We start from the raw sequence: 26,169 nt of genomic DNA, 5'->3' as shown, positions 1-26,169 counted from the left end.
AAATCCAAGAGGTATATGACTCGTCCATAGACAGCAATATAATCAACACTTTCAAGGTCCAGAAAGGTATTAAAGACATTGTGAAAACAGTCGACGTGACTACAGTGGTTCAACCTTAATTTTAATGAAGCGACGAGAATACTTTTTGTGCACAAAAACAACGACTTTATTTAACAATCTCTTCTCTTTCCTGTCATTATCCTTACGCAGGTGACGCAGTAAGCACAGTGAAGGCTTCTGTGTTTATGTCCGAATGCCAGCTCAGTGTTGGCCAAAGCTGCATACGTGAGCAGCACGACGCATGCGTGTGATGCTGACGCAGGAGCCAGCCAATCACGAGTCGGCGTTCTGACTTGGACGTAAACAATGTATAAGAATGACACAAGAGAAGATATTGTTGAATAAAGTCGTTATTTTTGTTTGTTTTTTGCGCACAAAAAGTATTCTTGTCACTTCATAACATTAAGGTTGAACCACTGCAGTCCATATACCACGCAGATTTCATCAAAAATATCTTAATTTGTGTTCCGAAGATGAACTACGGTCTTACAGGTGTGTAATTAATGACAGAATTTTCATTTTTGGGTGAACTAACCCTTTAAAGCCAGGAATTATATACCTCATAAAATCGAGCAAAAGATGCTGCCGTTGTTATGGCAACCGCTTTCTACAGAGGCAGTAATTCTGTTCGTCATGGTGATGGCAAGGTGAGCAGGGAGTGTGGCAGGGGTGACACTAGAGGGGTTACTATTGTGGGGACGAGGAGGTGGATTTTCCAGGGCCCAAAGTGCTTGTGACCTACGACAGAAAGAGTAGTATAGGTCAAAAATATTATACCACATATTATTAGTGATGCATAGAATTTTCAGCAAACAGCTTTGGCTGAGACAAAGGGCCAAAATCATTGACTGAAATGGTTACATTTAATCAGCGCTTCTCGACAGTACAAGATACAACAGGTAAATGTGTAGGGCTAAACACTATAGGACTAGGTTGATCATTTTGATGAACCAAGATATTTTAGTCTATGCTATTTTCAGTTGATGCGTGAACAAAACTTCACTAAACATTACTTGTAGCACACCTACCGTCCACTAATTAGTCTAAGCTTTCAAATTCTCTCAATTTTATAATAAAATTCAACAAATGTCATTTTAACTCTTTTAATGTGTGACAGATATCACTGTAGCCACCTCAGTTGAACCAATCATCTCTTCCTCTTTACTATTAGTTACAGCTCTTGTTAAGATGTCAATAGAAGAGCTTGTATACAATGTTACATTTACCTCAGGAAATCCATTGAATGTCCATAGCTCATTTGTCAGCTAGAGAGGAGCATTTTGTTCAATATATGCACTACAACATTACATACTTCTTATATTTTTACTTAAAGGTGCCCTAGAATTAAAAATTTAATTTACCTCGGCATAGTTGAATAACAAGAGTTCAGTACATGGAAATGACATACAGTGAGTCTCAAACACCATTGTTTTCTCCTTCTTATATAAATCTCATTTGTTTAAAAGACCTCCGAAGAACAGGCGAATCTCAACATAACACCGACTGTTACGTAACAGTTGGGATCATTAATATGTACGCCCTCAATATTTGCATATGCCAGCTCATGTTCAAGCCATTAGACAAGGGCAAAACGTCTGGATCTGTGCACAGCTGAATCATCAGACTAGGTAAGCAAGCAAAAACAATAGCAAAAAATGGCAGATGGAGCAATAATAACTGACATGATCCATGATATCATGATATTTTTAGTGATATTTGTAAATTGCCTTTCTAAATGTTTCGTTAGCATGTTGCTAATGTACTGTTAAATGTGGTTAAAGTTACCATTGTTTATTACTATGTTCACGGAGACAAGACTGTCGTTATTTTCATTTTTTAAACACTTTATTATACACAGTCTGTATAATTCATAAACACAACTTCATTCTTTATAAATCTCTCCAACAGTGTGTAATGTTAGCTTTAGCCACGGAGCACCATCAAACTCATTCAGAATCAAATGTAAACATCCAAATAAATACCATACTTACGCGATTAGACATGCTGCATGACGAACACTTTGTAAAGATCCATTTTGAGGGTTATATTAGCTGTGTGAAATGCTGGTTAAGGCAAGCGCGAGCTCCGGGGGCGGGGAGCAGGAGATTTAAAGGGGCCGTGCAGCCTGAATCGGCGCATATTTAATAATGCCCCAAAATAGGCAATTAAAAAAATGAATTAAAAAAAATCTATGGGGTATTTTGAGCTGAAACTTCACAGACACATTCAGGGGACACCTTAGACTTATATTACATTTTTTAAAAATACGTTCTACGGCACCTTTAACCTGTTATCTTTGTCTTCAAATACTTAATGTTTGTTTGAATAAATCTGTCATGAAAACAAGTTATTACAGCCACCATTTAAATGTTTATATTTAAACAACAAATTATTACTATTTACATATACAGAGTTTTGTATCTGAGACGTGTAAGTGTGTCTAACCTGGGTCTGAGCAGAGAGTTGTTAAGTACAACACACTCCATGTTCTGTGTGTTTGTCCGTATGGGGGTTTTAGTACTCGTAGGGTGGCCCTGATAAACCAGGTTTTCCTGAACAACACCTCGGACCCGCTCCTTCACGGAAATCCCATAACCTCGCAATGCCTGAACGCGATTCCGCAACACCTGCAGAACAGACATCAAATGTCAGCATCTGATAGCAGGAACCTTTTCAGGACTGCAGATCAAACAGTACATGGACAGTGTCTGAAATCTACGGATTTGCTACACAGCCAATGCTTTTGTATGAATGCAGGCTTTAGTGATAACCATATAAATATTCTATCCATTTTTTATAGTCTAATAATTATTTAAATTTTATTATCATTGTCAAAAAATAGAAATACAACTATTAAAAATTCGCAAAATAGTTTATTTTGTGGATTCTTATACAAAAATAATCAGTATAAATACTGGCCATTAAAAAACAACATCTGTTGTTCTCTATTATTAGTAGACAGGTTGTGATGCAAACACCATCTACCTCTGTATACTGCCTGTGAAGACTTTCTCAACCATGTGACAGAGAGATTGAAGCACACTCACTTTAACATCTGCATTGTCCATCACTCGTATTCCAACAGAATTATTTCCGACCACATCATTTTCCACAATAAGCCCATCGCCTCGGAAGCAGACACCGTGACAGCCATTGCCGTAAACCCCATTGCCGCGCAGCTCTACTCGACTCTCTCTGTCCACGGCCACTCCTGTCCAGCCATTACAGAGGACACAGTTTCCAACTAAGCGTGTCAGCTGAGCGCTCTGAATGATAGACATGCCAGCTCCTCTGTTATTGTTCACCATGTTGGCCACCACATTCAAAGGCTCACTGCTCTTCACATACACTCCGACAGCTGGAGAGACAAAGAGAAGTGGGTGAGATGTCAATGTAATCTGAACATGCATGACAGGGATACTCAGGTGAAGCTGACTAGGGGTTTTAGAGCTTTTTGATAGCAAAAGGGCAGCCAGATCTGATGATATATTACATTCTATATAGTACATCTCAGATGTGTGGTTGTTTATATTGTTTCAAATTTGTAAACTGTATAATCCCACAGCACAATATAAAGTTGGATATATATTATAATTTATGCATATGGTACACTCGTGTAAAGTGATATATACTAGCAAATCTCATTTCCTGATCTTTTTATTACATTGCAAAATGTAACTACATTATTGCCCAGATCTTTATACAGTACAGTCCAAAAGTTTAGAACCACTAAGATTTTTAATGTTTTTAAAAGAAGTTTCGTCTGCTCACCAAGGCTACATTTATTTAATTAAAAATACAGTAAAAAACAGTAATATTGTGAAATATTATTACAATTTAAAATAACTGTGTAATATTTAAATATATTTGACAAAGTAATTTATTCCTGTGATGCAAAGCTGAATTTTCAGCATCGTTACTCCAGCCTTCAGTGTCACATGATCCTTCAGAAATCATTCTAATATGCTGATTTGCTGCTCAATAAACATTTATGATTATTTTCAATGTTGAAAACAGTTGTGTACTTTTTTTTTTCAGGATTCCTTGATGAATAGAAAGTTCAAAAGAACAGCATTTATCTGAAATACAAAGCTTCTGTAGCATTATACACTACCGTTCAAAAGTTTGGGGTCAGTAAGAATTTTTATTTTAATTTTTTTGAAAAGAAATTAAAGAAATGAATACTTTTATTCAGCAAGGATGCATTAAATCAATCAAAAGTGGCAGTAAAGACATTTATAATGTTAAAAAAGATTAGATTTCAGATAAACACTGTTCTTTTGAACTTTCTATTCATCAAATAATCCTGAAAAAAAATATTGTACACAAATATTTTGTACAATTGTACACATTAAATGTTTCTTGAGCAGCAGATCAGCATATTAGAATGATTTCTGAAGGATCATGTGACACTGAAGACTGGAGTAATGATGCTGAAAATTCAGCTTTGCCATCACAGGAATAAATTACTTTGTGAAATATATTCAAATAGAAAACAGTTATTTTAAATTGTAATAATATTTCACAATATTACTGTTTTTTACTGTATTTTTAATTAAATAAATGTAGCCTTGGTGAGCAGACGAAACTTCTTTTAAAAACATTAAAAATCTTAGTGGTTCTAAACTTTTGGACTGTACTGTATGAAGTTGGATATATAAGTATGTTCAAATTTATCTGCATACAGTACACTCACATAGGGCAATAAATATTATATAGCTTATCTCAATTGCTTGATTGCGTGTATACTATAGCAAATTGTAACTATATTATTGTCTAGTTGTAATCTGCTAAATGTGACTATATGTCATGAAGATATTAACATATTATAAACATTAACATCATGATACTCTGTAAAGCTGCTTTGAAACAATGTTTATTATAAAAAACGCTACAAATAAATTGACTTGACCTGATCCCCTTATGCAGGACCCCATTACTAAAATATAAAGGCAAGTAGGCAACTATATATTTTCATATAAAAAGACAATAAAGCATGATTATTTAGTATGAAATTGTAAAAACAACATATTTTCATGCTGACTTCAGTTAACAACATTTTCTTTTCACTATTAGTTATGTATAAAAGTACCTAAAGAAACATTTTCAAATTTAAATATATTTGAATAACTCTTTCCACAATAAATATCATTCCAAAGCAGCTTTACAGAGAATATTGCCTCACAAATGTGGTCCTGAAAGGTGAAAGTGGCAAGGAGAAACTCTGTAGAAACTTAAGTCGAAAGAATAAAATAAATGTGATTCATTTTACGATTTTCAACTAGACTTCAGAAAGCAGAATGAACTATCATCATCAGAAATGGTTAACAATTGTGTAAAACATATTTAATAAATTTATCAGCCCTGAAATATTTTTTTTCTCTCAAAAGAAAATTAACATTAATTAACATTTAACATACAAACCCCATTTCCAGAAAAGTTGGGACAATTTGTAAAACACAATAAAAACCACAATCTGTGATTTGTTAATTCTCTTGAACCTTCTTTTTTTTTTACTGACAAAAGTACAAATAAAAGATTTCCAATGTTTTCACTGACCAACATAATTGTATTTTGTGAATATAAACAAATTTTAATTTTGATTGTAACACTCCAAAAAAAAATTGAAGCAAAATAAAAGTGAAAAGATTATATAATATCCAAGTTAATCTGTTTTTAAACAGTCCACAATTAGCAGGTGAATTGGTAATAGGTGAGGGTATCATGTTTGGGTGTAAAAGAGCTTCTCTGTCTTTGCAAGAAAAGTTGGGTCATGGCTCACCACTTTGTGCCAAATGTCATGAGAGAATTGTCAAACAATTCAAAAATCACATTTCTCAATGCAAGACTGCAAAGAATTTACGTCTTTCACCATCTACCATACATAATATTTAAAAAAGATTCAGGGAATCAAGAGATAGATATCTCGGTCTGTATATAGGGCAAGGTAGGAAACCTCAGTTGAATGTGCATGACCTTTGAGCCCTCAGATGGCACTGCATTAGAAACCGTTATGCTATGATATAGCCACATGGACATTGGAAAACAGTTGTCACATAACAGTCTGCTGCTGCATCAAGAAATGCAACTCAAATCTCTGTTACTCAAGGAGAAAACTATGCAGAGATGCCGGTGAGTTCTCTGGGCCCAAGCTCATCTCAGATGGTCTAAAGACAGTAGAAGGTGAGCTGTGGTCAGATGAGTCAATGTTTCAGCTTATTTTTGGAAAAAATGAACATTGAGTTCTCAGTCCCAAAGACAAAAAGGACCATACAGACTTTCAGTAGTGACAGTAGCAAAAAAAAAATCTGCCATCGTATGGAGGTGCATCGCTGCAAACGGCATGGGTGACTTGCATTTGTGTGAAGGTACCATTGATATGGAGGCATATATTTGAATTGTACATAGACATAAACTGCCATCAAGATGACATCTTTCCTGGGTAGCAAGACAAAGCCAGGCCTCATTCTGCATTGATACATCAGAGTGGTTTCTAGACACTCTTACACCGTAGAGTGGATGTGCCAGACTGCCTGCCTACAGTCCAGATCTGACTCTTACTGAAAATGTATGGCCCATCATGAAAAGGAGAATCAGACAACGATGCCCACAGACTGTTGTGCAGATGTCTTGTATCAGGCGAGATTGGGTAAAAATTCCACTTGCAAAACTGCAACAATTAGTATCCTCAATTTCTAAATGATTAAAAATTGTAATTAAAAGGAAAGGTGATGTGACACAGAGGTAAACACCCCAGACAGCAACGTAGTCTGGCCCAGATCCGGCCCACATCTGGAACATGTGGTTTATACACGGACCAGATGTGGGCCGGGTCTGTGCCGTCACTATGTTGCAGTCAGGGATGGCTCTGTCCCAACTTTCTTGGAATGTGTTGCAGCCATCAAAAATTTATATTTGTTTATATTTTGTTCAGTTGTTCAGTGAACACATTGGAAATCTTTTCTTTGTTCTTTTGTCAGTTAAATAGAGGTTAAAGAGAATTAACAAATCACAGAATCTTGATTTTATTGCATTTTACAAAATGTCCCAGCATTTCCAGAAATGAGATTTGTATTATTAAACAACGGTGACATGCCCAAAAAAAAAAAAAAAAAAAATAATAATAATAATAATAATAATAATAATAATAATGAGGCCACAAATTAATAATTCTTTCTTACAATTTATTAATTTGTGGCCAAGTTTTAATTTTTTATTCATTCCCTCAATTTAATTCTTTTAAATCGTGACCATGGTTTTTTTTGGTTAATAGTGACCATATTCAAACTGCATGTGTTCAAATTAGCAGCAAAATTAAAACACAACATTTAAAAGTAGCTGTGTAATTTGAATATCCCAGATGAAGTAAAAGAGACATCATATTTAACAGCAACTAACCTCCGTTGTGGCTAATGCAGTTGTTTTCCACTAGGGCAACTGTGATTGGCCGTCGAGTGGAAAAGCGCTCATCCTCGCTATCGATATCACTTTCCCATGCCATCAGTTCTCCTTCCTCATTAAAGTTCTCCGGCCCTCCTCTGTCCCTGTCTCCAACCCCGACTCCTCTCTCTCTGTCCTGTAAAGAGCGATAGCCCTCTCGGCTCACTGCAGACTCTGTGTCCTTCCGGCAGAAAACAGCCAGCCCATACATGCGGTTATGGGTAATATGGTTTCCAATGAGCTGAGGTAGACTAGATGACATAACCCATACCCCACAGCCTCTGTTGCCTACAAAACACCAGGGATATCAGTTTACATTAGTGTTATAACATTTTTCACAATAAATAGAATGAAAGAATCAAACAATATCACAATAATTCTATTGTTATAATGTAAATAATAATGTAATAATGTCAAACTGATTTTTTTTCTTTTCTGACTTTAATATCGCAATAGCGATGTTTCCATCCACCTATTTTTAGCCGCATTTTGGGATATCACATCAAAAAAAATGCTTGATGGAAATGGCAAGATGCGCTTAACTTCAAAATGCGCATAAAAAACATATTTGCTCAATTGAGGCGGATAAATTGACATGCAGATAAACTACAATGGAAACACATTTACAGAATAAATCCCTCAGTGTGCAGCAAAAAAAACCTCACATGACTTTGCCTCAGCAAAGGATGTGATTGGATAACTGGAATAACCAGCAGACCAATTTCATTGGACAGCATCTCAAATGTTGGATTGGTCATTCTGAAAAGCCTGAGTCAAAGCTTGTCATCAGAATAATTTGGTATTGGTATGAACGCAAGATAACACGACAATGTTTATTCGTCTGTGTGCTCTTAGATGAGAGTCATTTATGATAGGAAAAAAGAGCCACAGTGACTTTCCCAATTGCAGAAACTACCAAGATATTAATCTCAATTACACACATAATTAATTTCTATCACAAACATATTTGCAACAGAATGAAAAAACCTGGATAACATCTGCCAAATGCCTTGAATGCAAAAAGATGAAATATTCACACCGTATATGTGGTTGCCTTCAATGACACCCCTCCCTCTCTCTCCCACCACCACTCCGTCCGAGTAGCCGTAACAGATGAAGTTATTGCGCAGGACTGGGTCACCTCCTCGACGGATATCAGCGCCACCCCACTGATTCTGCCTAATAACATTATCTATCAGAGACAGGAGAAGTAAAGCAGCAGTTAGAATTGATTTAGCTGTTTTAAGAGCAGGAGGAAACAGTTGAATAGAGCAAGGTCTACAGTGCTTGAAGCACCTATAAACTATTTAAATGGAAAATGGTACTGCGGTCAAACGGACCAGTGATCAGTCCTCTTCCGTTCTCATTGACAGCAACGCCTGCTGCAAGACCTTGGAAAATGTGATTTCCACTATCATGAAGAGAGAAAGAAAGAGAAATCAGATCTTTAGTCTTATTAGTTTCATGATAACAAACAGATATATCTAATGGTTCTTGTTATCCAACTTGATTTGCATTAAAACACAAAGACCCCTGGCCTGCACTGCATACCTGACAACAGGATTGCCATTAAAGAGAATATACACGCCAGCTTCCTTGTTGCCGTAGATCTGGTTGCTGCGAATGGAACCTCTCCCGTTGCCCAAGACAACAATCCCGGAACGCAAACCACTGTGGATTCTATTACACTGCAGCCAGGAAAAGAGAAAGGAAAAGAAAAAAACAGTATATACATAGAAAATTATATGGGTAGATAGTAGAAATTACAATATATCTTCTAGACTTCTTTCCACTGCACTGGTTCTAATTTGATTACACTACACAAAATGTTTTTATTCAGAATATTTTTTGTCTTGTTTTTCATTACATTTACACAGATTCCCTTAAAACAAATGTATTTATTTAAAGGTGCAATGTGCAAATTTTAGGAGGATCTATTGACAAATGCAATATAATATACATAACTATGATTTCAGTGGTGTATAAAGATCTTACCTAATGAACCGTTATGTTTTTGTTACCTTAGAATGAGTCATTTCTATCTACAGGTACATACACGGTGAGTCCCTTTACATGTTAAGTCGCCATTTTGTGTCGACATGTTTCTACATGTGGCGAGGGGGGCGTGGTTCAGCGAGGTCTGCAACCGGAGAGAATAGCGGGAGACGCGTGGTAAGTGAGTGGGTTGAATACAAATCACGAACACCTGTTTCTCATTCCAGTGATTGGCGCGGAGACAGGATAAGACGCCGTGAGAAGCAGGAGTGTGTGAGAGAGAGGGGAACTGTTGACTGAGCCGAGCCGAGGTTCGTGGAGTGAAGCCCTTGTGGATGGTGTAAACCAAACTTGGAGAGAAGCCCTTGTGGATAGCGTATGCCGAACCTGGAGTGAAGCCCTTTGTGGATTGTTTATTTTCGTTGTTGTGCGTTGCACAGTCTTTCTGTTGAACCGTTTTTATATTCAATAAAGACTCAGTCAGCAGTTGTTCGCCGTCCCTGACCTCTTCCTTCCCCCACTACGAACTTAAGTCTACTACACTGGTGCCGAAACCCGGGAAGGAAGACGGGAGCACGTCGCCATGCAATCTTCGTCCTCTGCCACATTTGCGGACATCATCGCGTCCCTCGCGGTCCTGCACCGCGAACAACAACAGGCCCTGCTGGAGTTAAGAGGCGACCAGGAGCGGTGTTTCCAAGCCATTCTGCAGACCCAGCAGGAGGACCGCGAGGCGTTCCGGAGCTGGATTGACCGGGAGGTTCCCCGGGAGCCCACCGAACAGCCCGCTGTACCTGTCCACCTGCCCTTAAATAAGATGGGCCCATTGGATGATCCAGAAGTTTTCTTAGACCTCTTCAAGAGATCCGCGGAGGCGTGTAAATGGCCGCGGGACCAGTGGTCGATGAGGCTGGTCCCGCTCCTCTCAGGAGAAGCACAGGTGGCGGCACAGCGGCTCCCCGTCCCGAACCTCCTGGTCTATGAAGACCTACGGCGGGCCATCGTCCAGCGGGTTGGTCGGACCCCAGAGCAGCACCGACAGCGCTTCCGCTCCCTCGACCTGGGTGAGTCCGGCCGGCCCTTCACGTTGGCCCAGCAGCTCCGGGACTCGTGCCGCAAATGGTTGCTGGCTGAGGGAAGCGACGTGGACCTGGTCGTCGATCGCGTGGTGCTGGAGCAATTCATCACTCGGCTCCCGAAAAAGACGGCCGAGTGGGTCCAGTGCCACCGCCCCACGTCGCTGGACTCAGCCATCCAACTGGCGGAGGATCACCTGGTGGCGTGCCAAGGGGGCGGCGAACCCCTTCCAGCTGCCTCTCTCTCTCCCTCTCTTTTGTCCCTCTCTCCCTCTAGACCTGTCCCTCTTCCTAGGTCTCGTCCGCCCGGCCCACCTCGTGTACCGCCCCGAGGGACAGGCACCTTCCTACGGACCCAGAGCCCCACCCAGGGGCCAGCAGTGGCTCTCCGCAACATTTCTGCTAAGAGTGTTGCGGATGCACTGTTTCGCTTAATCTCCCGGGTGGGGATTCCAAAAGAAATCCTCACTGATCAAGGCACGGCGTTTATGTCACGCACGTTACGCGAACTGTACGAATTATTGGGCATTAAATCGGTTCGTACCAGCGTCTTTCACCCACAAACGGACGGGCTGGTCGAACATTTTAATCGCACGCTTAAATCCATGATTCGTAAGTTAGTTCAAGAGGACGCCAAAAATTGGGATAAGTGGTTAGAACCTCTGTTATTCGCAGTGCGAGAGGTCCTGCAAGCCTCCACGGGGTTTTCCCCCTTCGAGCTTCTCTTTGGGCGGGCGCCAGCCCCGTGGGGTGCTGGATGTCCTCAGGGAAACTTGGGAGGACGGACCATCTCAGGCCAAAAGTGAAATTCAGTATGTGCTGGACTTGAGATCAAAACTCCACACTTTGGGGCGGCTATCAATGGAGAATTTGTTACAGGCCCAGCACAGACAGAGCCAACTGTATAACAGACGGTCTAACTTACGTAAATTCGCACCGGGAGAAAAAGTGCTTGTATTGCGCCCTACTTCCAGTTCGAAATTACTTGCAAAGTGGCAAGGACCCTTTGAGGTCACACGGCAAGTGGGCGAGCTCGATTACGAGGTGGTACGGTCCGACAGGAGGGGGGCACGTCAAATCTATCACCTCAACCTCCTGAAAAAATGGAATGAGGCAGAATCAGTGATGCTGGCGACGGTGATTAGCGGGGAGGATGATCTCGGACCAGAGGCGAATATAAAAACTCAATCTCTCGCTCTGGTCCCGGGGGGAGATCACCTCTCGCCCTCCCAGCTCAATGATTTATCCAAATTGCAAACAGAATTTGCAGACGTGTTCTCTCCCCTGCCGGGACGTACCAACCTCATTCAGCAACATGTTGAGACGGAGCCGGGCGTGGTTGTTCGAAGCCGGCCGTATAGGTTACCTGAACACAAAAAAAAGGTAGTTCAGGACGAATTAGAGGCAATGCTGAAAATGGGAGTAATAGAAGAGTCCAGCAGTAACTGGGCGAGCCCGATAGTTTTGGTTCCCAAGACCGACGGCTCGGTTCGTTTCTGCGTGGACTATCGCAGGGTGAATGCAGTGTCGAAATTCGACGCGTATCCAATGCCGCGGGTGGACGAATTGCTTGACCGGCTAGGTGCGGCTCGATTTTATTCGACACTGGACTTAACGAAAGGGTACTGGCAGATCCCCTTGTCGCCTTTATCCAAAGAAAAGACAGCTTTCACGACGCCGTTCGGATTACACCAATTTGTTACGCTTCCGTTCGGGCTGTTCGGGGCACCGGCCACCTTTCAGCGACTCATGGATAAAATTCTCCGGCCCCATGCTGCATGTGCGGCTGCCTATCTGGATGATATTATTATCTATAGTAATGATTGGCAGCGGCATATGCAGCATGTGAGAGCCGTCCTGAGATCGCTGAGAGCGGCTGGGCTCACGGCCAGCCCGAAGAAGTGTGCAATTGGGCACGTGGAAGTAAGGTATCTGGGCTTCCACTTGGGGCATGGGCAGGTGCGTCCCCAAATTGACAAGACGGCAGCGATTGCGACCTGTCCGCGCCCCAAGACCAAAAAGGAGGTTAGAAAGTTCCTCGGGCTGGCGGGATATTATAGAAGGTTTGTACCTAATTATTCGGCCCTCACCAGCTCGTTGACTGATCTAACTAAAAAGGATGCTCCAGATACGGTCCAGTGGACAGAGCCGTGCCAGCAGGCTTTCACCCAGGCTTTACAGCCTTTTAAGTTCAAGGTGGTCCACAGGCCGGGTGTTCGGATGGCTGTGGTCGATTTCCTCTCCAGAAATGGGGGGGGGGGGGGGGGGCCGCAGGCCGGACAGCTCCCCGGCCTGAGTCGGGCGGTGGGGTATGTGGCGAGGGGGGCGTGGTTCAGCGAGGTCTGCAACCGGAGAGAATAGCGGGAGACGCGTGGTAAGTGAGTGGGTTGAATACAAATCACGAACACCTGTTTCTCATTCCAGTGATTGGCGCGGAGACAGGATAAGACGCCGTGAGAAGCAGGAGTGTGTGAGAGAGAGGGGAACTGTTGACTGAGCCGAGCCGAGGTTCGTGGAGTGAAGCCCTTGTGGATGGTGTAAACCAAACTTGGAGAGAAGCCCTTGTGGATAGCGTATGCCGAACCTGGAGTGAAGCCCTTTGTGGATTGTTTATTTTCGTTGTTGTGCGTTGCACAGTCTTTCTGTTGAACCGTTTTTATATTCAATAAAGACCCTTAAAGGTGCTAAAGAGGATCTTTTCGTCGACTGAGAAACCAAAGACTGAGTTTTTGAAATGAGCGCATGCGTAAGAACAACCCCCCTCCTTCACAGCTCATTTCGAGGGAACGCCTCCCAAAACTTGTGCACAAGTATTGGAACACGAGTGTTTACCACCGGCATTCGCTGTGTCGTGTTAGTGGATCCATTATGTCGGACTCACCACAGGTAACTCATAATCTGCAGTTGTTATTCCTGTCTCCTGACAAAAACATTGCATGCAGCGCCTGTGGAGTGTGGAAAGTTCCTGGAGCGCGCAGCCGCGCACATCTCTCAAAAGGAACGTCATGGCAGTGATTGACAAGCCAGAGGGCCAATCGTTTACGCGATTGGCTGATGTTTTTAAGGCCCTACCTCGTGCACAGATGATGTATATTAATATCATTCCTTTCAGTGCACCTAATAAATAGTCTTTTATCAGTTAGTGAAGACAGTTTCAAGTAATATTGCAAAAATGTATAAAACAAAACATCCTCTGTAGCACCTTTAACGGACAAACTGCTCTACAGAGCGAGTTTGCTTGACTGGCTACTCTTTTCTGTCTCTTTGTCCTGTGTTGGCCACCATATCTTCTCTATATTGCAATTCGCAACCTCACCTCTAGATGCCGTAACAATTTACACACTGCACCTTTAAAGGGTTAGTTCACCCAAAAATGAAAATTCTGTCATTAATTACTTACACTCATGTTGTTCTACACCCATAAGATCTTTGTTCATCTTCCATAAATTAAGATATTTTTGATGAAATCCGATGGCTCAGTGAGGCCTCCATTGCCAGCAAGACTATTAACACTTTCAGTGCCCAGAAGCGACGAGAATACTTTTTGTGGGCCAAAAAACAAAATAATAACTTTTCAACAATATCTAGTGATGGCCGATTTCAAAACACTGCTTCAAAGCTTTACGAATCTTTAGTTTCGAATAAGTGGTTCGGAGCACCAAAGTCACGTGATTTCAGTAAATGAGGCTTTGTTACGTCATAAGTGTTTCGAAATTTTAATAGTTCACGTAACTTTAACAGTTTGATACGCGATCCGAATCACTGATTTGAAACAAAAGATTCGTAAAGCTTCGAAGCAGTGTTTTGAAATCGGCCATCATCACTAGATATTGTTGAAAAGTTTTTTTTTGGGTTTTTTTTGCCACACAAAAAGTATTCTTGTCGCTTTATAACATTAAAGGTGCTCTAAGTGATCCTGGGTGGAGTAACTTCCTGTTGACGTTCGAAGTGTTGTCAAACAAAACAGAGGCTAGCTAGACCCTCCCTCCTCTCTCCTCCTCCTCCTCCTCCTCCTCCTCCTCCTCCTCCTCCCCCCCCCCCTCCCTCCCCTCCGTGCTTCCTGAAACAGTCATGAACGCGCATTTAAAATCATTCTTCTCGGTTATTGGCTGGAGCATGTTTATTATGTTAAGTGGTCCAGGCTGCACCAGTTTGTTTTTATTGCCGTTTTCGGAGCTTATGGCGACTACAGAGACCGCGTTTTTTTACAGTGTGTTCAGGGGATAGGCAGCTAGCGGATAGTGAGGAGATGTTTGCTGTATGTGACAAAAAATGTTTTGGCCTAAAAACGCATGACATCACTTAGAGCACCTTTAAGGTTGAACCACTGTATTCACATGAACTATTTTAAATATGTCTATAGTAGCTTTCTGGGCATCTGAAAGTGTTACTTATCTAGCTGGCAATGCAGGCCATACTGAGCCATTGAATGTCATCAAAAATATCTTAATTTGTGTTCTGAAGATGAACAAAAGTCTTACGGGTGTAGAACGACATGAGGGTGAGTAATTAATGACAGAATTTTCATTTTCGGGTCACTAACCCTTTAAAGCATAAACTATTAATATTAAAAATTAATAGTTATATAATACCAATAGCATAAATATTAAATGTTTAAAGCATAAACCTCACTAAATTAGGTTAGAATTATGATTAAGGTAAAAAAATAAATAAATAAATAAATAAATAAATAGTTGCGATAGGAAAATAAAATTCAAGATATATTATCTGAACTAACTCTAATCTAATGCAAATTTTTTAAGTGTACTAAAAGAAATGTGTACCAGTATGATAGGATTAGCCCCTTTGCGGATGTCTAGTCCCGCTTCTCCATTGGAGTGAATGTTGTTGTCAGCAATGAGACCTTGAGCAGAAAGTCGCAGGAACACACCAGACGCCTTGCACCCACACACTTCATTACGCAACATCACCATCTAAACAGAAAAAAGGAGAGAAAGTATAAGAGAGAGAGAGAGAGAGAGAGATTCATGAAAGAGAACTAAAACATGAAAAGAAGATAAAAGAGAGAAGATGATCAGAAACAGTGCAATGTCATGAAATATTTTCTATGACTGCAGATATTATTAAATCTGCTGGTTGTACTTGTTGTGCTTCTCACAAGCATGAAATGGAATGAAAAAAGACATTTCTTTAGAAAATGTAGCAAGTGCTTGCCTGTGCAGAAGGCTCTGACATGACACTAGGGTGTTATGGATAGTTGTCAGGAAGGTGCTATGCCACTACTAAGGTGTTTTGAGTAGTTCCTAAGTATTACTATGCTTGCTAGAGTGTTCTAAGTAGTTGCTTTTTTTTTGCCATTTTAACATCGCCAAGTAAAAATTGTAATTCTGATTGCTGCTTCCCGACAACCTGCATAAATTGAGAAATCATTCATATTTGTAGTACAAACTGTGCAGGATGGGATAAGGCTGGAATACACTACACAACCAAGGACACACACTACCAGACGTTTTTTTTTTCGAACATAACAAACTTACACAACTGTAATGACATGCACCTTGTCACAGTCTGTGCCCATCATATACTGCAAGATTTTCTGTGAAACCTGTCAACTCCAGCTACCCAATATCTGCAGACCGGCTCCGACTTTTGGCAACTAGCATTGACTTTTCCAGACTGTAATTCCGTAAAATCTGGGCAAAGTCATGTAGTGTATTCCAGACTGTATAAGCTAAAATGTAATACTTTAAATTATGCAAATCCAGGCACAACTGGCAAGTGTGAGCTAATGATATTAAAACTCTGGCCAACACCAATAAGCCAATAATTATTTTAACGTTAACACTACAAGTGAATTAAGGCATCAAAACATCATAATGTACAGTATGAAAATGGATATTCATTTTGAGATGTGCAGAAGTGTCAAAAGATCATTTCTTCTGTATTGATGTACATCCGAATGTAGAGGCAGATGCATATAAACTTGCAGGTGTGGGGTTTAAGAAGATGAAATGATTGGAGAAGTCCTGTTTATGTGACCAGAGTAGTAATCACATTCTGATCCCACTTATATTAAGTGTATTAATCTACTATGTACTAACATTTAAATTGATAATTTGATACAATGAAACTACTAGGGGTTTAACAATATATTGTGTCAAAATATATCGCAATACAAAAATGCAACAATAGGTATTATGGATAGTGACAATATGTATTGTGTACAGTTCACCCAAAATGAAAATTACTGTGTGAGAAAAAAATTCAAGTTTAAAAAGTTTTAGTCTCAGTACTACATTAAACTACAATATATAATGTTGAATATAATGTATAATAATGCAATGGGGGAATATTTGTGGGTCTTGATAATGCCAAAGTCATGAATATTTTTATTCTGGTGTCACCATTATCCTGTGCATTGGGTCACCAACACCAAGTCCAAGCACATTCATTTCAACCCCCAGTGTAATATCAAATTTAGCATTTTAAAGGGTTAGTTCACCCAAAAATGAAAATTCTGTCATTTATTATTCACCCTCATGCCGTTCCACACCCTTAAGACCTTCATTAATCTTCATAACAGAAATTAAGATATTTTAGTTGAAATCCGATGGCTCAGTGAGGCCTCCATAGCCAGCAATGACACTTCCTCTCTCAAGATCCATTAATGTACTAAAAACATGTTTAAATCAGTTCATGTGAGTACAGTGGTTCAATATTAATATTATAAAGCGACGAGAATATTTTTGGTGCGCCAAAAAAACAAAATGACTTATTTAGTGATGGCCAATTTCAAAACGCTGCTTCAGGAAGCTTCGGAGCACAAATGAATCAGTGTATCGAATCATGATTCGGATTGCGTGTCAAACCGCCAAACTGCTGAAATCACGTGACTTTGGCGCTCTGAACAGCAGATTCGATACGCTGATTAATTCGTGCTCCGAAGCTTCCTGAAGCATTGTTTTGAAATCGACCATCACTAAATAAGTCGGGGTTTTTTTTTTTTTTTTTGGCGCACCAAAAATATTCTCGTCACCTTATAATATTAATATTGAACCACTGTACTCACATGAACTGATTTAAATATGTTATTAGTACCTTTATGGATGTTGAGAGAGGAAGTGTCATTGCTCTTTATGCAGGCCTCACAGAGCCATCGGATTTCAACAAAAATATCTTCATTTGTGTTTCGAAGATTAACAAAGGTTTTACGGGTATGGAACAGCATGAGGGTGAGTAATAAATGACAGAAATTTCATTTTTGGGTGAACTAACCCTTTAATCAACAGTACATTTTTTGTTAACCATTTACCATATGACTTGGAGTATCGCAATAATATTGTATCGTGAGTTCAGTATCATGATATGTATCGAATAGTGACATGAGGGTATCGTTAAACCCCTAAGTAACTACTTTGTATGTACATGTTTTTACATTGTACTTATATTTTGAAAAAATACCTGTGTATGTAACTGTGCCTGTATTTAATTTCGGTAATTATATCTACAATTACATTGTTGACCCTTCCCTTACATCTTAACCCAGCATAAAACCTGTCGTGCCACAGAACTGCAGTATTTATACTTTTACAGGTAATCAGCCAACTAAAGGCATACTTACAGTCGTCTTTGCACATTAAACTTGGAGAAAGAATTTTAATGTCGATAAAATTACACTTAAAAGGGCATGAAGATACATGTTTTACACACTTTGGCATTCTGGATGCAGCGCACTGCATAGTTGAGCCCCTTGAACACATTGGCCTCCAGTCGAGCTTGACCATGATTGCACAGGTGCACACCACCTTTTCCATCCCGCAGCAGACAGCGACGAAGCAGGCAGCCTTGCACCGATGCGGACAACTCCCGCGCCTCTGCATCCCTCTGCAGCTCTGCAGACAGACTCAACAGTGCAGGAAATGCAGAAGAATCGGGCATGTCCGCTTTGGAGAGATGCGCTAGTCCGTGCTGGTCATATGAAAGCTTTAACCCTGTGCTTTTCTCGCCATCTAGCTCATCATCTTCCTCACTTGACTCACTTGATGTTTCCATGCCATCCTCCTCAATCATTGTACCATCCTGACCTGGAAGAAGACTATCTCCACCTTTCTGTTTTGCCCAGTTTGTTTCCCAATCAACTTCCTGTTTACTCCAGTCCTTTATTGTGTTTACTCCTTCAGAGGTTGCGTTTCCATGACTACCAGCACCCACACTGTCTTTTCCACCCTGGTTAGATATTTCAGCTGACCCATTACTAGTCATCATGGTAAAGGTCTTGGCCAAGGCGACCAGGTGTTTGAAGGCCCAGTTGCGTTCAGAGACCGGAGCACCTTCCACAGTGACAGAGGCAGAATCGCCCCCTGAGAATTCACAACTGTCCATTAAACTGATGGCCACTCCAAGAAAATGGGCAGAGCTGCCCTGGGCAAAAGAGCAGAAACGAGCCTGACACGTCCCTGGACCCCGGATATGCAGCTGACAGCCCTCAAAGTTGCAGTTGTCCAACTGGACATGCCCAGAAGACGTCTAAGAAAGAAACAAGAAAAAAGATGTAATTAAAGCACTATACGAAAACTGACAGTGTTTTTCTGTGTAAAGCCTTTTACAGAGTGGCAGGGACACGATGGATGGATGGATGGATGGATGGATGGATGGATGGATGGATGAGAAATATTAGACAGACAGACAGAAATATTAGATGGATGGATGGATGGATGGATGGATGGATGAAAAATATTAGACAGACAGAGAAATATTGGATGGATCGATGGATGAGAAATATGGATGGATGGATGGATGGATGGATGGATGGATGGATGAGAAATATTAGACAGACAGACAGAAATATTAGATGGATGGATGGAAGAGAAATATTAGATGGATGGATGGATGGATGGATGGATGGATGAAAAATATTAGACAGACAGAGAAATATTGGATGGATCGATGGATGGATGAAAAATATTGGATGGATGGATGGATGGATGGATGGATGGGTGGATGGATGGATGGATAGATGGATGAAAAATATTAGACAGACAGAGAAATATTAGATGGATCGATGGATGGATGAGAAATATTGGATGGATGGATGGATGGATGGATGGATGGATGGATGGATGGATGGATGAAAAATATTAGACAGACAGAGAAATATTAGATGGATGGATGGATGGATGGATGGATGAGAAATATTAGACAGACAGACAGAAATATTAGATGGATGGATGGAAGAGAAATATTGGATGGATGGATGGATGAAAAATATTAGACAGACAGAGAAATATTAGATAGATGGATGGATGGATGGATGGATGGATGGATGAGAAATATTGGATGGATGGATGGATGGATGGATGATGGATGGATGAGAAATATTGGATGGATGGATGAGAAATATTGGATGGATTGATGGATGGATGAGAAATATTAGATGGATGAATGGATGGATGGATGAGAAATATTGGATGGAAGGATGATGGATGCATGAATGAATGAGAAATTACATAGATGATGAATGGATGGATAGATGGATGGATGAGAAATATTAGATGGATGGATGGATGGATGGATGGATGGATGGGAAATATTAGATGATGGATGGGAAATATTAGATGATGGATGGATGGATGGGAAATATTGGATGGATGGATGGATGGATGGATGGATGGATGGATGGATGGATGGATGGGTGGATGGATAGATGGATGAAAAATATTAGACAGACAGAGAAATATTAGATGGATGGATGGATGGATGGATGGATGAGAAATATTAGACAGACAGACAGAAATATTAGATGGATGGATGGAAGAGAAATATTAGATGGATGGATGGATGGATGAAAAATATTAGACAGACAGAGAAATATTAGATGGATGGATGGATGGATGGATGGATGGATGGATGGATGGATGGATGGATGGATGAGAAATATTGGATGGATGGATGGATGGATGGATGGATGGATGGATGGATGATGGATGGATGAGAAATATTGGATGGATGGATGGATGAGAAATATTGGATGGATTGATGGATGGATGAGATATTAGATGGATGGATGGATGAGAAATATTGGATGGAAGGATGATGGATGCATGAATGAATGAGAAATTACATAGATGATGAATGGATGGATAGATGGATGGATGAGAAATATTAGATGGATGGATGGATGGATGGGAAATATTAGATGATGGATGGATGATGGATGGGAAATATTAGATGATGGATGGATGGATGGGAAATATTAGATGATGGATGGATGGATGGGAAATATTAGATGATGGATGGATGATGGATGGGAAATATTAGATGATGGATGGATGGATGGATGGGAAATATTAGATGATGGATGAATGGATGGATGGGAAATATTAGATGATGGATGGATGATGGATGGGAAATATTAGATGATGGATGGATGGATAGATGGATGGATGAGAAATATTAGATGGATGGATGGATGGATGGATGGATGGATGGATGGATGGATGGATGGATGGATGAATGAGAAATATTGGATGGATGGATGATGGATGGATGGGAAATATTGGATGGATGAGAAATGTTAGACAGATAGATAGATAGATAGATAGATAGATAGATAGATAGATAGATAGATAGATAGATAGATAGATAGATAGATAGATGCTGACAATCAGATTTTTAGGGGCACCAAGATGAAGCCCCACTTAATAAGGTCTAGAATGTGTTCAGCATTTATGGATGTATGACTAACTGTTGTCACTTTTTATAGATGAATATGCACAGATGTTACAATTTGCATGCTTTTGATGTGGCTGTGTATGCTTGTGGAAATATCAAGGCTCACCTTATAAACCACAGGTGAAAACCACGCTGGCATGAACACCAGATTGCACAGTCTTGCCGTCGGGCACTGTTGATCAAAGCTCACCAATAACGACACATCCCCCAACTTGCCCATTCCAACAATCTCCACAGGCACCTTGAGGGACACCTCCACCTGTTCTTCATAGACACCCGCATGGAGCACTACCTTATCGTACGGCCCTGCCGCAGCCAGCGCCCCCCTGAGAGTCTCATAGCCGCCCCCTGCCACAGTGCCAACATGCCAAATCCTGCGGTCTTTCCTCCGGCGGAAAAGATGGAGGCAGGCAGACGAGTGGAGGTCCGAGCCATTCTGGGTCCAGGTTCGGCTGGCAAGAGCATGTTGACGGAGAGCCTCTCTCCAGGAAACCGGAGGCAGATGGGGGCGACGGGGCCAATTTGGGTGGCGACATTCAGGGCATCCTAGACAGAGCTGACGCCAACGTGTGCTGTCCAAGCTCAAAATGAGTTCCCGCCAGGCTCTGCACACCAGACAGCATCGACCCAGATCTGGCAGAGGCAGGTACGCCAGGATGAGGCGCCAAAGCTCGACAGGCAGACTTCCCACCTCCATATCTGTCAGTACCAAGCCGCCTCACCTCGGCAGATCACCTTAGTGTAAACAGGGCAAATGCATTTGCTCAATAAAATATACATCATTGTAATAACAGTTTTCTTTCTTGTATTGACATATTTCTGTTAAAATAGAAAGTCTGGGCAGGATGTACTGAAGGATGTATTATCGTTTAAAATAGGCTTTACTCATGAATTACAATTTACTACTTGCAATATGGGATACTCGAATTTAGGGCTGCACAACGATTAATCATGCTCAAAGCTGAATTTATTTAATCAAAAAATACAGTAAATTTTATTAAAATTTAAAATAACTATTTTCTATTTTCATATTTTTTTAAATATTTATTCCAGTGATGTCAAAGCTGAATTTTCAGCAGTCATTACTCCAGTCTTCAGTGTCACATGATCCTTCAGAAATCATTTTTTATATGCTGATTTAGTGCTCAAGAAACTTTTTATATTATTAATGTTGGAAACAGTTGTGCAGCTTAATTTGGTGGAAACCACGGTACATTTTTTCAGGATTTTTTGATGAATAGAAAGTTTAAAAGAACAGCATGTACACTGCTGGGCAAAAAAAAGGGCCAAGCCAAAAATGGCAAAATATTTAGTGGTCTTTTAATGGTCATCCATTTTAATCACAAATCACTGGTCAGGAAATTGCACAATTAATGTAGATAAAGTAACCTGGCATGGAATAGCCTTCCCCTTTGTTTTCTTAAAATGTTTAAGCCATGTGGGTAAACCTGCAGACAGCTTTTCACAGGAAGAAGCCTCTGTGTTGTTCCACTCAATGTTAATGGCTTCAAACAGTTCATGAGTAGTTGAAAAATGTCTCTCAGTTCGTTTGAGTTTAATGTGAGACAAAATATTCACTATAGGGTTCAAACCTGGGGCCTGTACCATGAAGCCAGATTCGCTGCCTAGCCAGGTAAGTTTCAGATTAGTTTGCGCCAGTCCTGGGTTTTAGGTACCATGAAAGTGACTTGGCTTTTAGCGGTGTTCATCACCATAGTAACTTATGCTCCATGGCTAACCTGCTCTGGGGCAGGTTATGTTCTGGATAAGAGATATCAAACTGAAATTGGACCAATCAGATGTGAGCAAAGTGACACTGACACATCTGACGCAATAAAGTCACACCCCAGTTTCTCTTCCTCCAAGTTAAAGGTCATTATATAGTAAAAACAAATATTTAACAATGAAATTGTTTGGCTTTAATGATAATTAGAATTATTTTATGATTTATATATGATTTATATAACTATTATATGATCTATTATTATTAATCCATTACACACAAGCAATTTTAGTTTAACAGTTATTACTAAGCATTCAGTTTAAATAAATATGAATACATACAGATCATATGTAATATAAATAAGCTGTAGAATCAATAGATAACTCTTTAAAAATGACTACGTTACCTCACACGTTTAAGTCTCTATTGCTATATATTTCCAACTATATAAACTAACTTAAGTTTCACTTGCACTGATAGAGCAAGATAATTTCTTTTATTTGTCCTCTTTCATGGACAAGTATTTTCTTTAGTGTAAATGCATTTAAATTCTTTTAAATTTTCTTCAATCTCTAAACCTTCATCAAGAGTTTTGAATTACGCTGGCTCTCTCGCTAGAAGTGAATCAGAGTTTCTCTCTGTTGCAAGGCATGTGATTGGCTGTTTGCCACTGATGTCACTCATTCATGTACACAAGCTCCACAAACTCAGGATCAAAGCCTGAGTTGACAAAGAAAGTTGATGATCAGCATCATGGTACCAACAAAGCCAGATTGGAGTGGTTTGGTTTTGTCAACTTGAAACTAATCATATTACCCCGAGTTTGTTCAACTACCATCATGGTACAGGCCCCTGGACTCTGACCAGGACAAAACATGAGCCTGATGAACTTGTTCTCAAGCCACTTCTTGGTTGTCTTTGCAATTTGAGTAGGAGCATTGTCTTGTTGAAAAATAACATCTGATCATTGCTCTTTAGATAACAACTTTTCATTTGTGAGAAGCAAGCCATTCTGCAAAATTCTCCTGTACTCCAAAGCAGTAAATGACTTATCACAGTGAAGTAGCTCACCAGCAGCTAAAAAGGCTCCCCACACAATGACACCCCTTCCTCCATGCTTCACTGTGGTAGAGATGCATTTTTTATTATATTTCTCACCAGATTTTCGAAGACACCGCTATGGAGCATTACCATGCAACTCATGTTTCATTGTGATATATCACTCCACACACAACTTCCTATATTCTGCCAAAAACTTCATTCTGTCTTTGATGTTCTTCTGAGACAGCAATGGCTTTTTAAGTAGTGCATGTTGCTAATTTCCTGACCAATAACTTGTGGTTAAGACAACTAAAAGCTTAGTGTTTTTTAGCCATATTGGGCTTGGCCCATTTTTTTGCCCAGGAGTGTATTTGAAATCTTACTGACCCAAACTTTTGAATGGTAGTGTATCTGCTAAAGGTTAATTCTGTCAACTTTTAGGGAGTACACATGCATAGCTATTGATATCATATTGATATGTGATCACATTCCTCTAATTTTGAATTCATGAGATCTGATAAAATATTTCTGGCTCAAACATGATTTATAAAAACCTATTTAGGGCTGCATAACATGCTGAAAGGTTCTTTCACTATAGGGTTACAGGTAGAACATTTAAAATAGTTCATTTTATGCAAAAGAATTTGATTTAAAATGGAAATTTGCTTTTACTATTTATCTTTATAGCCTATTATTTTTGTTTCTTATATTCAGTGTCACGAATCCTGTTGCCATTACACGAAAAGAACATTGTATTCCTCACCAAAAAAAAAAAAAAAAAAAAAAAAAAAACATTAGAAGGGTTCAGTATTGAGAATATATTGAGGCATTCTGTGCCTCAAATATTGTCTTTTTGCAACAAAACGTATATGCAATGCTAACATATCTATTCTTGGCAAAGAACGAGACAGTACAGCATCACAATACCCAGACCAGCATGGAATAACAAAGCAACACTGGACGCAATAAGAGCACACGAATGAAAACAGCCATGAATGCATTCGACTGAAGTTCAAAGGAAAGGAAAATATGGCAAAGGAAAATAACACATCCATCGTTTCTGCAGAAACTTCGTATCTGCCTGACAACAACATGTTACGATGCTGCCATCTGATTCAGCGCAATAAAAAAAACAAACGAGCCTACCTCTGACAATACTGTTTCCAGCAAGCATTTTATCAGACGTATAGCTCATCACGACCGTTTTCCTCTTTGGTTGCGAGCAGAAACCAAACACCCATCCGGTGAAAATCTCGTATTTCTTGGCGTATTTTCCTTGTTTTTAAAGGCGTGGAAAACAGGGCTCGTGTATATTCATTCAGAAGGCGGGGGATGTTCTCTTACGAAAGACAACGACAACTTTTCCCTCTTGTCTGACACAGTTGTTAAGCAACATGGCTTTTACTGTGCAACAACAATACACGTGATATTTAGCTTTCGACCCCCAACTCCCCTCTCTCATGCGCATCATGTTGTTGGCAAAGCAGATGATCAAAATCACGCACCGCTTATGTTGTGGGAATTCGTGTGTCTTGTGACCAGACTTGAAGACATTACCACCCTCTATTTCATTATTTATTAGCAAACTACGTTAGTCTTGTAAGGGGTTCTCAGATGATTTGTGTAAAAATGACGATTTTACTAGTAATCTACACTACCACGTCTACTCAACACAAATAACTAAACCTTGACCTTAATTAGTGAAATTTTCTTAAATATCTCCAATTACTGCCTGCACAGGAAATGACAAACGTTCGCATTCAAATTAAAAGTCCTTACTTGGAGCATTGCAGTAAACCTCAGTAAAAGTGTGGAAATGTAAGCCTACAAGCATTTTGAAATACATTTTAATAAGTAAAATTTGAATTGCATTTCTTTTATGATTATGCTTAATGAGTATGCTTAAAGAAGTGAAATATGTGAGAGAGAAAAACTTAATAAACACACACACCAATATGTAAAAACTTGCTTTCCAGTTTGGAGAACACAAGCAGTGCTGTGAAACATCAATTATGTGTCTGTTTGAGTTTTTGTCTCTTGTATTCTTCTCTGAACTTTCTCTGTTTGTCTCCCACAGTCCACTAATTTCTACTAAACATCCCCATCTGACTGAAGTTCTCAGGAAGAATGGAGATACCTTGT

General features: G+C 40.0%; 1 protein-coding gene across 1 annotated transcript; it reads right to left on the bottom strand.

Moving 5' to 3' along the window:
• Window positions 1-136: 136 nt before the first annotated feature.
• On the bottom strand, window positions 137-25,739 carry fbxo10 (F-box protein 10). Its single transcript, XM_048197551.1, has 11 exons — window positions 25,174-25,739; window positions 21,370-21,998; window positions 18,243-19,058; window positions 15,356-15,505; window positions 9,052-9,188; window positions 8,841-8,911; window positions 8,540-8,692; window positions 7,459-7,788; window positions 3,108-3,418; window positions 2,506-2,687; window positions 137-798 (listed from the first exon to the last, which is right to left on the bottom strand). Exons 2-11 carry the CDS (start codon window positions 21,958-21,960, stop codon window positions 621-623), a joined length of 2,919 nt encoding a protein of 972 aa, XP_048053508.1. The 5' UTR covers window positions 21,961-21,998; window positions 25,174-25,739; the 3' UTR covers window positions 137-620.
• Between the last annotated feature and the right edge of the window lie 430 nt (window positions 25,740-26,169).

This window comes from Megalobrama amblycephala, linkage group LG7 (genome assembly GCF_018812025.1).
Source record: "Megalobrama amblycephala isolate DHTTF-2021 linkage group LG7, ASM1881202v1, whole genome shotgun sequence".
Lineage (NCBI taxonomy): Eukaryota > Metazoa > Chordata > Actinopteri > Cypriniformes > Xenocyprididae > Megalobrama > Megalobrama amblycephala.
The sequence above is the reverse complement of the archived record's forward strand: the minus strand, read 5'-3'. Positions and strand labels throughout refer to the sequence as shown.

What these genes read in the sequence shown, in the direction of transcription:
- fbxo10 (XM_048197551.1), bottom strand. Translation starts at nt 21,960, where the DNA reads ATGGAGGTGGGAAGTCTGCCTGTCGAGCTTTGGCGCCTCATCCTGGCG. An exon ending in AATGGCAATCCTGTTGTCAG is followed by an intron (nt 8,912 to 9,051) that starts GTATGCAGTGCA and finishes TCTTCATGATAG; the next exon opens with TGGAAATCACATTTTCCAAG. An exon ending in CGGAAGAGGACTGATCACTG is followed by an intron (nt 8,693 to 8,840) that starts GTCCGTTTGACC and finishes TGTCTCTGATAG; the next exon opens with ATAATGTTATTAGGCAGAAT.